General features: G+C 40.3%; 1 protein-coding gene across 3 annotated transcripts in view; it reads right to left on the bottom strand.

The window, feature by feature from the left end:
* Positions 1-1,633: 1,633 nt before the first annotated feature.
* SBNO1 (strawberry notch homolog 1) overlaps positions 1,634-13,440 on the bottom strand; it is an 82,865-nt gene continuing 71,058 nt past the window's right edge. For all 3 annotated transcript variants that reach the window (XM_073627185.1, XM_073627201.1, XM_073627193.1), the window contains 3 exons: positions 10,191-10,267; positions 8,221-8,414; positions 1,634-3,023 (listed from right to left, as the gene is read on the bottom strand). In XM_073627185.1, the coding sequence (XP_073483286.1) occupies positions 2,881-3,023; positions 8,221-8,414; positions 10,191-10,267 (414 nt within the window). In that variant the 3' untranslated portion in view covers positions 1,634-2,880. The remainder of the gene's footprint in view (positions 3,024-8,220; positions 8,415-10,190; positions 10,268-13,440) is intronic.

Below are 13,440 nucleotides of genomic sequence, written 5' to 3'. Positions count from 1 at the left end.
TATATATATATATATATATAAATTGTGCTGTTAATTCTACTGGAAAAAAATATATGCAATCCACAGCTGCTCTAAAGCGTATCGCCCGTTTTAACCACTTGACCTCTGGAAGGTTTTACACCCCCCTGCCCCATGACCAGGGCATTTTTTGCTATTCAGCACCGTGCTACTTTAACTGGCAATTGCACTGTCATGCAACACTGTACCCAAATACATTTTTTTGCTAAATAAATGCAAAAAATACCGAAAACGTTTGAGGAAACAATCCCGTAGACACACACGCACACACACACACTAAAGACATAGTCAGCCTTCGCAGAAGAGTAATGGGGCGTACACACGGTCGGACTTTTCGTCTACAAAAGTCCGACTGCCTGTCCGACCAACTTTGACGGACTTTCTAATGAACGGACTTGCCTACATACGATCACACAAAAGTCCGATGGATTCTTACGTGATGACGTACACCGGACTAAAATAAGGAAGTTGATAGCCAGTAGCCAATAGCTGCCCTAGCGTGGGTATTTGTGTTAGACTAGCATACAGACGAGCGGATTTCTGGGTGATGCGGAGTTACGACGTAAAGATTTGAATCAAGTTCCAAATCTAAATTCCGTCAGATTTGCGAATGGAAAAGTTCGCTGAACGTCCGGGGAAGCCCACACACGATCGGATTGTCCGCCGGATTTGGTCCGTCGGCGTCCATCGGACTTTTGTAGCCGAAAAGTCCAACAGTGTGTACGCCCCATTAGAGCTGCTAAGGGTGGGCCAACTCAATATTGAACCCTACAGACTAAGACTGGGATTCCATTAAAGTTCATGTGCGTGTAAAGGCAGGCGTCCCAATATGTTTGACATTAATATATTATAATAAATATATATATATATATATATATATATATATATATATATATATATATATATATATATATATATATATATATATATATATATATATATATATATATATATATATATAATGTACACCCCCCCCCCCCCCCCCAGGCCATTTTTTTTCGATACGGCACTGCGCTACTTTAACTGACAATTATGTCATGCAACGCTGTCCATAAATAAAATTTGACATTTTTTTTCCCCACAAAGTTTTCTTTTGGTGGCATTTGATTTTTCACTTTCTGCTATAAAACATATCCAATTTAAAAAAAAAAAATATATGTATTCTGGTACATTTTTGGTAAAAAAAAAAAATCCCAATAAGCATATTTTGATTGGTTTGTGCAGAAAAATTATAGCATCTACAAAACTATGGGATATATACTGGAATTTTTATTGATTTATTTTTGAAAGTAATAGCGGTGATCAGTGACTTCTAGCAGGACTCTGATATTGTGGCGGACATTCTGACAGTTTTTGGAAACCAGCGACATGCATACAGTGATCAGAGCTAAAAATATTCACTGTCACAAGTACCTAGAACAGGAGCGACGCATCAGAGCAAAGCTATGTATATTTATGCTGCTGAACCTGGCTGTGCCACCTGTCCACAGTAGAAGTACTGTGGGTGGTCCTAGAGCATTTAATACTTGTATACATTTCAGTGTATTCACTGTAAATGTGGTAGAAATTAAATGTCCTCACATAACAAGTGAGACTCAAATAACACAAATTTAGATCATGTTAGTACAATGAGTTTTATTTGCTCCTTCCAAGGTTTCAACACCTTGTAGGGTTCTTTTTTTTTCCCTAAACAGGTTTATACAGTCTGAAAACGTTCAATAGTGCAACCTGTGCAAGCAAGAAATGACAAACATTGTCCTTTTCACATCCTTATAAACAAGTACTATTGGAGGTGAAAGGAAAAAAACCTTACCCATATTATAGATAGCTATTCACATTTGTACATTAACATTTTAAACAGCTCAAGAAACTCTACAATGTCTTACAACATAGTAAATCGTATTCAAGTTACAGAGAAGGCAAAAACCACACACAGCAGGTAGCCTTGAGTGAAATACAGAACATTGTACAACTCAAGATGTGCCTTTGTTTACTAGTCAAATGTCTATTAAATTACAAGAAGCAATGAAAAATCTGGAATTGTATTGTTCCCCTTTGTCGTGACTGGGAAAAAAAAAAAAAAAGGCACAAGCCCTTTTCTGCAGCACATTAGAAAAAGTCATTTTTACACTTAAAATATTACAGGTCACAAATTTTAAGAGCAAATATGTTGAAAGATCTAACACAGAAAAAAAAAAAAAAAAAAACTCAACTTAAATATTTAAAATACTATATAAAAAATAAAATTATATAACTGGAGCTGAGGAACTGATCGTTCCCTGTAGACTTGAACTTTCCAAGTCTGTCTAGTCATGCTTTTGGAGACATGCGCTGCATTAACCAATATGGGGAAGAACACAAATATACCCTTTTTAAATACAGTGCATTTATGAAAGCATGCATCCTTCTTACACGAGTGAAGAAAACCTTATATATACATATACTGGTATATGAATCATACCGCTAATGTACATGCATGAAGGGAAAACTCCCCTTTGTAAAATGATTACCAAGACCCTGAGCACTGTATAGGAAATAACTGAACAGAAAGCAATGAGGTACAGCATTCAAGAAAAAGTCAGTTTCATAAAGAGGACCAAATGAAAAAATAAAACACTTATTGACTAAGGATACAGATGGGAAGCAGCAAAGAAAAGAAAACCAAAACAGATGTATGTGCCACTTTAAAAAGGAACTTGCAGATTGCCACAAAGACTTAGAAAGTCCAGGTGTCCAACAAAACAGAGCGTCTGCCTATGCACAAGTAGACTTAATTTCTTTGGAATCTGGCCCTGATTTGTGTGCACTGTCAGCATTTCCAGTTCCTCTGTATTATGTCAGAGTCTCTACTGGGCAGATTTCCTACAGCGTGCTGAAATTACTGATACTCTGAGGATGAAGCTGTTGCCACATCTGCTGCTGCTGTACTGCAATCTGCTGAGATTGGTCTGAAGTTGACAGCAATGTTACTAGTGATGAGACACAATTTGCTGGGATGATTAAACCTGTCAGGGAAAAAAAAAAAAAAAAGCTGATTAATATACAAACGCATCTATTGGATCAGTTTGATCTTATCAGTGAAAGATATTTAATAAATAGCCCTATATAGGAGCCATGCAGAGAGAATATCCCACATTTTACAAAATAGAAATACATTACATTTGAGAAGAACACTTCTTTATTTTACCTGTGAGGACATTAGACTGGAAAACATACTAAGGCAGATTTAGAAGTAGGATTCACACAATTCAACTAAAGCATAACACATAGCCCGTCTTTCATTATCCAGTGAGAGGGAAGGAATGAGAACTATAACATGATTAGTTGCCATGTACGACAGCAGATTTTTGGTTTCATCATAAACATAATGTGGTCCAAAAACTAAACATTCAAAGTTTGCACTTCTCACCTAGAGCTATAGGTTGAGCTAGAGGCAATTAACATACTGCTTTGCAGAACGTCAAACACTTAAAGCTGGTGTTTAAAGCGAAGTTCCTCCCAAAAGTGGAACTTCCGACTTAAGCACTCCTCACCCCGACATGCCACATTTGGCATGTCATTTTTTGGGGGGGTAGGTATTTAGTTTAGAGTGGGACTTCCTGTCCCACTTCCTTCTTCCTGCTCTTGGCCGCCTAGGCGACTCCATCTCTCTCCCTAGGCGGCCCCTCCCTGCCAGCAATCTTCTGGGACACGCGACAGGTCCCAGAAGATTGCCTGGCCACTAGCAGAGTGCAGCGCGACTTGCGCATGTGCGCCCGGCCGTGAAGCCGAAAGCTGTCACGGCTGGGTGCCCACAGTGGCTATGACTGCGGAGAGAGAGCGAGGCTCCAGGCGGCCTCATCGCTGGATTGTGTCTGTATATTAAAAGTCAGCAGCTACACTTTTTGTAGCTGCGGACTATTTATAAACTAAAAAATGTGTGGAACTCCGCTTTAAAGGAGTTCATATTATACTTAGATATTTAGCTCTCTTTTATGTCATGCCTCTTCATTGACCATCAATTCTCCAACATGATGCAATGCAGACAATTGACACTGCAAAGAAAGCACTAGATTGTAAGTAAATCCTGCACTCAAAGATGGTGCAGAATTGAATAATACAATATATCTTCTGCTGTTTCATCTCTTCTCTGGCCTCTGCCAGAGCCAGTAATCACTGCCAAGAAAAAGGAACACAGTAGTTTGCAGTAACCAGCAAAGTCAAGGGAGGAAGCTGTACACCCCCACACTTTCTGATAGAATAGTGCCAAGGGATGCACTCGAAATAAGAGAATAAGCCATATGTTATCTCAAATTATCACCATACTATTTGCAATATATTCTGCAAAGGTTAACAGCACATAGCCAAAAGTTTTTTGCAAGAGACAGACAGAAAAAGGTCCGATTATATTTAGCGACAAAAAGTGGAGAACAAGTGTCCCTGTATCTATTGAAAGGCACAAATTTAAAGTGAAAGGTTGTACAGAGATCGCTTACTTTGTGTAATAAAGACAATTAAAAATATATGAATGAGGGGGAAGAGCTGCCACTGCAAGTCTTCCTTTTGCACTCTAATAATTTTTTATCTATTGGCATCTAAAGTGGGACTCACAAAAGCCTAACCAAATAACTGCCCTATTAGCATGTTGTTGGGGTACAATCGGTGCAAATCTCTGGATTCTGGGGTCTGTTGGAGATGGGCTAGCCCAAATAGAACTACTCATAGTAAAATTCATACATTTCCAGAAATGCAAAACACTAACTCCACATGCACCTTCACACACATAGGCTAAGCATGCACAAGCTTATACAAATCATTGCCAATGCTTCCCCGAAACATTTCAAGTATTTCTTAACCACCTCCAGTCCGGGCCAGTTCAGACATTTTTCTCATACCCATGTAAAATTCTTAATTTTTTTGCTAGAATATTACTTAAAACCCCCAAACATATTTTAGAAGTAGAGGCCCTGGAGAATAAAGTGGTTAAATATTTTCCTATGTTGCACGAGATTTGCGCTAGTTTATTAAATGCAAATTTTCAGGAAAAATGTACATTAATTTTAGTGCATACAAACACAATATCAATAGTATACCCAATGTTTGAGTAAAATCTAAGAGGTGGTTATGCTGACTAAATAAATAGATACCCATCATGTTGCACCTTAAAAATGCACACGCCCATGGAATGGCTACAAAGTATGGTACATTAAATTATCCATGGGTGGTTTTAAAATCCTTTACAGGTTTCCACTTTAGAGTTACACAGGTGGCCTGGTGCTAGAATTATTTCACAGTGCGTGACCACAGGGGCATGTTAAATTTTGTTTGAAATTTTTTGACACTATTTACAGACACCCTAGCTCTCTCCTCTGCACTCCACCAAAGCAGCTGACCAAACCAAAGTAAACAGACCGAATCCAGAGTTGATGAAATCCTGATGTCACAGAGGTGCTGAACAACGATCATTCCTTTCACTGTCTAGGGCCTTCTATGTGACTGGTAGCATGGATACCGGGGCTCCCTGGTGGGATGGGAGAGTCCGGTTAAGGCGGCGCCTGTAAAAGCGATGGGGAATCATCGGTTGAAGAAAAATGATACCTGGATCATAACTGCAGCCATGACCCAGATATCACTGCTCTTATCCGAGGATGTACAGTCTAAGGATGGGAAGAGGTAAATGCCTTTAACCACTTCGCATCCAGGCCATTTCTGACACTTCGCTCCTACATGTCAAAAATCATCATTTCTTTGCTATAAAATTAGATAGAACCCCCAAACATTATATATGTTTTTTTAGCAGAGACCCTAGAGAATACAATGGCAGTCATTGCAACTTTTTATCTTGCACGGTATTTGCGCAGCAATTTTTCAAACGCGTTTTTTTTGAAAAAAAAACAGTTTCATGCTTTAAAAAAAAACAAAACAGCAAAGTTAGCCAAATTTTTTTGCATTGTGTGAAAGATGAAGTTACGCCAAGTAAATAGATACCTAACATGTCACGCTTCAAAATTGCACACGCTCGTGGAATGGCGCCAAACTTTGGTACTTAAAAATCCCCATAGGCGACGCTTTAACATTTTTTACTGGTTACATGTTTTGAGTTACAGAGGAAGTCTAGGGCCAAAATTATTGCTCTCGCTCTAACGTTCGCGGCGATACCTCACATGTGTGGTTTGAACACCGTTTTCATATGTGGGCCGGACTTACGTATGCGTTCGCTTCTGCGTGCGAGCTCACGGGGACAGGGGCGCTTTAAAAAATTTTTTTTTTTTTTTTTATTGTTAATTTTACTTAAAAATTTTTATTTTTACACTTTAAAAAAAATTTTTTTTTTTTTTGATCACTTTTATTCCTATTACAAGGAATGTAAACATCCCTTGTAATAGGAATATGACACGATCAGTCCTGTTCACAGTGAGATATGGGGTCAATAAGACCCCACATCTCACCTCTAGGCTGGGAAGCCTAAAATAAAAAAAAAAAAATAAAACGATCGCCGCTTCACAGCCGAAGCGGCGCCGTTTTTTTTAATGCAGAGGCCGGGCGTGACGTCATAACATCGCGCCCGGCCTCCGAACGATCATAGAGACTCCGGCGACCATCTGGTCCGCCGGAAATCTCTATGGTGAACATCCGGCGCCAGCGGATCCGCTATCCGACTCACCGATCGTTGAGGTGAGTCGGTAGTAGCACCGGAGGGCGGCGGGAGGAGGGGGGACGTCCCCTCCCGCCGCCCGTAAGAACGATCAAGCGGCGGAACAGCCGCTATGATCGTTCTTATGGTGTACGGAATCGCCGGCTGAAAATGCCGGTATCTGAATGATGTCTGTAGCCTCAGACATCATTCAGATATAAGCCCTGAAAGTCGAGGACGTCATATGACGTCCTCCGGATGTCAAGCGGTTAAAAGTACCATTTAGCTCCACTGTGGAAATATTAAACACAGATTTTAATGGAAGCACTTTGATGTTAAACAAATAGGTGTAAAAAAAAAAAAAAAAAAAAAAAAAAAAAGATATATTTGGAAAGATTATAGATTAAACCCAATTGGATGCCTTTTATCATTTTGACTGTACTTTGCTATCCAAGTAAGGTGACGTACATTACCCTTTACGTGATTTCATATTAACAACTAGTTAAAGAGGACTACCCCAACCCTATAAAACTGCCAATATTATGTAAAGGGCAAAAAAAAAAAAAAAAAAAAAAAAAAAAGTATAGTTCCCCCCTATAACCATGTGACTTTCTTCATTTTTACCAGCGTTATGCCTCTGTTGCCTGGGCCCAAGTTATTGCACTCCCATTTAGAGCTGTTGGAGAAAAAAAAAAAAAAAAAAAACACAAACACACACACACACACACACACACACACACACACATTCCTAAACACAAATTTGAAATCCCCAACAAGCTAAATACTATAGCCTCACCGCTAAATCTTTAAACCCATGTTCTGGAATTTTAAGGAACATCTACAAAAGCAATAAAACAAAGACCAGCATTGGCACAGCAGGAAACACAAAAAGTGGAGGGTATCCAACTTGGGATTCTTAGGCTGCACAAGATCAGTCATACGATGAAGCAAAAAAGGTTAAAATCCAAGTAGAGGAACAACCTTCCAAAAGGGTACATAGATGACAGATTTTTCCATTTTTTCCGGCAAGTATATTCTGCCTAGTCAGTATGACTTTTTCCCTTGATGAGGTCTGCAGAACATCTTCCCATGCTGTCCATAAGGCTGATAGTTACGGAATCACTGGCCAGGAAATTGCCTGCTAACCACCTCCAGTTTCTCTGTCCAGAATTAGTAACCAACCTCACCTGAACAGAACATCCTTGCATGCCTCTACTTAGTTAATCAATGAACAAACGGTGAAAAGTACAGTGGAGATGTAAATCTTAATTACCAAATTCTTTATAAATAAATAAAAAAAAAAAAAAAACCCACACACAGGCTGTTGTGTAAAAGGTAGTTTTAAAGATAGGAACAAGAGTAATTCACAAACAAGCAACTTTGTGGTAATGGCATAGCCGAGTTTAAAACATGCAGAACTTTTTTTCCTTCTACAGCTCTATATCACAATACATACAATACATTTCCTACCTGGGAATTGTATGGTTTTTATAAACCGCACACTTTGGTCAGATTTAGACTACATTTACATGAGCACTAAAAAAGGGGAAAAGATTTGTACATATTTGACCCCATCAAGCTCAACTTACCAACAATTCTTTGTCCATCTTCAGTTCGTAATCTTACGATTTGCATTTTTACATTGGTGCCACTCACTGAGGCAAGAACTCCTTCCACTTTAGTCCATACACTTAAGACAGATCCACAGAGAACATAATACGTCCGGCAGCGCAGGCCAATCTCACACACCAGTCCTAGGCTTGCTTTCTTACAGTTGCCTCTCCTAGAGAGAATATCACAAGTATTACATTTTAAGTATCTACCTAAAATATATTTATACATATAAAGTACCCCAGACATTAGATGATTGTGGTTTGAGCCAGGCAATTAAGGCAGGTCCGGTAATCACATTATGACAACTTCAGTTTTCACTTATGCCAAACACAAAAAAAGAGAAACACGAATAAAATGAAAATATACATTAAGACCGGAAAAGGTAAATGTTTAAGCATTTTATTTTTCCCTTTTAGGTGGGTGATGGCAGGTTCAGTGAGCTGACTTTACACAAGAAAAGGGTACTTTTGTACTCACCATAAAACCTTTTTCAAACAAGTAATTGAGGAACACGGCAAACTAGGAGCAAGTCAAAAAGCCACTGGTGTTTGTGTCCCCCCCAGTTTTATATTGTGGTACACACTTTGGGAATAACACTATATTTAGACCTAATGCTATAGTATTAACGCTTTAAGAGTAATGACTTCCAATTTTGAACAGCCGGATGATGCAGAGTGGGTCCTACCGAAAGATTTACAGAAGCATTCACTCTGTTCAGTAAAAGGCAAAAAAGTTTGAGCTAGAGATGCACTTTAATGTTCAGTCAGAACTGGTGTCAGTTATTTTTGCCATTGAGCTTTCCCTTCACTTACTGTCCTGGTGACAGTCACTGTATAATAAGGCATCTCCAATAAAGATACAGGCAGCAATAGTGTTTTGGTTAGGGACAGACTTGTGAAAATATTTGTACTTAATTTTTTGTAAGAAAGCTGTACACAGAACCAGAGAAAAAAACCAAGGTGTGATGTTCCCTCAAAGATTTTATGGCAAGTACAGAAATCTTACTGTGCCATCATACTTTGGATACACAGGAATTCAGAAAGTACAAAAGCAGTCTGAGGGGAGGGCAACAGCCACAGATAGGCCCAAGAAGAGTTTAGAAAACATTTACATTTCAGAGGCATTCTTAAAGCGGTAGTAAACCACAAACAAAAACTCTTCTCCGTGCAAATGAATGTCACAACGCGCGCACATTATGAAAGACTTACCTGAAAAACGAAGCCCTCCAGCGGCACGCTGTCATCGACAGGGCTTTCATCTTTGCCCGGTCTTCTTTCTGGGTTCGCGGGCAGCCGCCATTTGATTGGCCAAGCCACGATGACCTCACTCCTGCGCATGCATGTGGGGGGCACAGCCACGGCACGGCTCTCTACGGACCGCACACTGGTGCTGCTAAAGTAAATATCTCCTAAACTACACGTTTAGGAGATAGTTACTGCACCTACAGGTAAGTCTTATTATAGGATTACCTGTAGGTACAAAAATGGCAAAAAAGCCTTTATTACCACTTTAAGGACCAACGTCCGAATTTAGGCTAGATGAGGTAAAAACAGTGGAACTGCTGCAACCAAGGAGAGATGCAGAAAATCCTTCTAGAAATCCGGACAAGAGAAATTCACCACCATGGGGAAACTGAGCTGAAGAAATGATGCACCTGTAATGCAAATGTAAGCAATCTTTCTTCCAGCCTCAGTGTATGCATGCATCTGGGATAGTTACAGCTCTTTGATCTGGAAAAATATCACAAGCTTCTACTCTACCAACTTTGTTTGCCAGTGTCCCAACTTCCTGCAGGTGGCACTATACCCCAGCTTTTTTTTTTTAATTCCTCGGCCCTCCCAGATGGACGAAATGGATGAAGAAACATGGTTCCTAAGTGACAGCCATATTATATTGGTGTAAATATGCATTTTTTACACTGCTGTAGAATACGGAGGATACTCACCAATAAGCATGCGTACATATGTCAGCAGAAGACGTATACTGTTCTTTCCAGTGAGCATAAGCATCATCAGAGGGTACCTGGAAAGGAAAACAATTACCTTTACTACCTACATAAAATTATAGAAAAAAAAAAAAAAAAAAAAAAAGGAACACACAATACTTTAATACTTTATCTCCTAAGCAACATAATCCGTTGCATAATAAAATCCCATGTAACCTAACAAAAATATTACTTTGAAATTCCCTTTAATACTTTCTACACCGTGCCCCACGAAATGTTAAAGCACAGCTGAACTCTCTGCATTACTCTAATGCAGTCAGGCTGTGTAAACAGAAACAAAATAAGCAGTTTTTTCTTTACTAGTGCTGCATCAAAAGTCAAAATAGCATGTGCATAAAATACCTTGAAGAGTCAAAGTGCTGCAATTACCAGTGCTCTAGCTTGCTGAGCAGCACTGTTGATTAGGTAAGGGCCGCGAGTCACATAAAAGTGATAGGGTGGATCTAGAGTCATCCAGATAACTTGCATAAAAGCCAGGCACTGGCTGAGCAAAAACGGTAAATGCTTCAAAATGCTACTGCAGCCATGTTTAACCTGTTCAAACTCTTGATGTACCAGATGCATCCAAATAGTTGAAGGTGTTAAAGCAGTCTGTATATGATATGTATATGAATATGAAACAGGGACAGACTAATACCAGTTTTAATAATGCAGTTTTAATTCAATATTAACCACTGAATTCAATGTGTAAATTCCGAAGCATCACAATCCCCATGTCCCATCAAAACACAAGACTACAACACCTTTGCCACAGTAAAGGTTTGAAGAAAAAAAAAAACAAAAAAAAACAAAAAAAAAAACAAAAAAAAAAACACACTAACAAACACGCAGAAGGGAGCCACATTTCTTATAGTTAAAAAGTGTACAAAAGTCCAGCTCTTTTTTGGCTACATAGCTTCACTAAAAACATTCTACCGATCAATATTTGATGACTGTAATTTACAAATGAAGTCACTGCTATAGCTTTAAGCGTATATACGGTAATCTATAAAACCTCTATACAGTCAATACTACAACAGATAAGACAAGAACAAACAGGCTGGTCTGTAATGCATTACACAGAAATGTTAGCCTCAAAGTCAAAGATGGCCTATACTGTACTCCAAGATATGAAATTACAGGCAAGTCAATATTCCTCTCCTCCTAATCTTACAGTACAGCACAAAGGCAGAGTATTCATACACCATAGGATGTGCCCAAGCAATGAAGAGGGTGGGCAACAATGAGTCAAACAGAACTGTGCTAATAGGCGCAACAAAATCGGGTCAGAAGACATCTGAGCCGCTGCTAAACCTTGCGGCCAAAAGCTGCATCAGCAGAAGATTGGCTGTCCACCTGGTAAACTTTTGAAAAAGTTTGAACAGAAGACCAAGTGGCAGCCTTACACAACTAGGGTAACAAAAGCTTGGTACCAGGAAACTCCCACTGACCTGGTGGAATGGGCACGTAAAAGCGCAGTAAGATTTCTCTTTGGAAAAGGAAAGCGCTTGTAAAGACATTTCATATATATCGTGCAATGGTGAAGTTGGTAGCAGGGTGTCCCTTGAGAAGACCAAGAACAGGAGAAACCATGAATCCATCCAGCCATCTGATTGAAGCAGTAGCCTTGTGGTAATGGCGCTGTCTAAATCCAATGGACAATGGATAGCCTTGGGACATAAGCCAAACTTGTCATTGTAAAATACAAGGGAAACAGGTAGGTACCTGGTAACTCTAAGAAGTCTTCCAGGGCAGCATCCGAGAGATAAGCTCCTCCTTCCTGCAACAGGAAACACATTAGTCCACCATTATAAAATGTGTTAGTCGACCCCATGTGCCTCAGTAGTATTAAAGCACCGAAAGAACTCTCAGTAAGAAAATGTGGCCCCACAATACTTGGTACTTTTGCTTAGGGTAGAAACTAGTGCTGCCCTAGAAGACTTCTTAGAAAAAAAAAAAAAAAAAAAAAAAAGAGTTGGCAGGTACCCAACTCTGTTTTCCTCCAATCGTCTTCCAGGGCAGCATCCGAGGATGTATAAAGCAATATACTTCCTAGTATGGGGACTAGGCCTGGAGCACCTTGCAACCAATGTTTGGTCTTGACTGGATAGCTGGTCGATGTGGTAGTGCCTCATGAAGGTACTGAAGCTCGACCATGTCGCTGCCCTGTAAGCTCCGGTGTTGCCCCTGCCTTCTCTGCGACTGAGGTTGCCCAGGCTCTGGTCAAGTGGGCTTTGACCCCATTTGGGGGGCAAGGTTTTGTGCCTAATAGGCTGTCTTCATGGCAAGCTTTATACATCTGGCTATCGTGTTTCTCGATGCCTGCTTTCCCTTATTGACTCCTGCATGGAGGACAAATGACGTGGTAGTTCTTTGACAGCCTTTCTCTCGAGATAAGCGGAGTATTATGTCTGGCTTGTTGTATGTGTCTCTTTTCTGCTATCCATTGACTTAGGAAGAGATGGGATCATCACATTCTGCATCCTGTGGAAGGTTGAAGAGACTTCGTAGAAAAGCTCAGTTTGGCGAGCGGACTATTTTATCCGTCAGGATCAGGCAGTAGGGTTCCATCATGTAAAACCTCCCCCCCAAAAAACCCCAAAACTTCTCGACTTTCACCCACTCCCCTGGCCGATGCTAGGGCCACCAAGAGTGCGATTTTAGGTATAAGATTTTTATCTGAGCACTCCTCCAGTGGTTTGAATAGTGGAGAGAGGAATCCTCTGAGCACCCTGGAGAGGTCCCACGTCGGAGTTCTGCCAACTTTCACGGGTCTGGCTCTATTTAACAAGATCAGGAATATCTTTATGAGCAGGTCCTCTGCTAATCTGGTGTCCAGACAGGAGGAGAGTGCTGCCACTTGTACCTTCAGTGTGCTCAGAGATGTTCGTCTGCTTCCCCCTGCAAGAAATCCAGAACCGCCGGGATGATTTCTGTCGGAATCCCGTTTGTTCCTGTATCAGGAGACAAACTTCCTTCTCACCTTCTCATAAGTGGCTCTAGTTACGGCTTTTCTGCTGGCTAGAATGGTGCTGATCACTCTGTCAGACAGTCCTTTTATTTGCAGCCTCACCCTCTGTTACCAAGCCGAAATCTTCAGGAGTTTGTGATTCGGGTGGTTGACTGGCTCTCGTGAAGGGTCTGGCTGAATCAGGTGCGGCTGGACACAGATTCTTTAAGTGACACTCATGCTCCCTAGGGCCAGTGAGGT

This window comes from Aquarana catesbeiana, linkage group LG01 (assembly GCF_042186555.1).
Source record: "Aquarana catesbeiana isolate 2022-GZ linkage group LG01, ASM4218655v1, whole genome shotgun sequence".
Taxonomy (NCBI): domain Eukaryota; kingdom Metazoa; phylum Chordata; class Amphibia; order Anura; family Ranidae; genus Aquarana; species Aquarana catesbeiana.
Note: the sequence above shows the minus strand (reverse complement) of the source record. Positions and strands in the feature narration are given on the sequence as shown.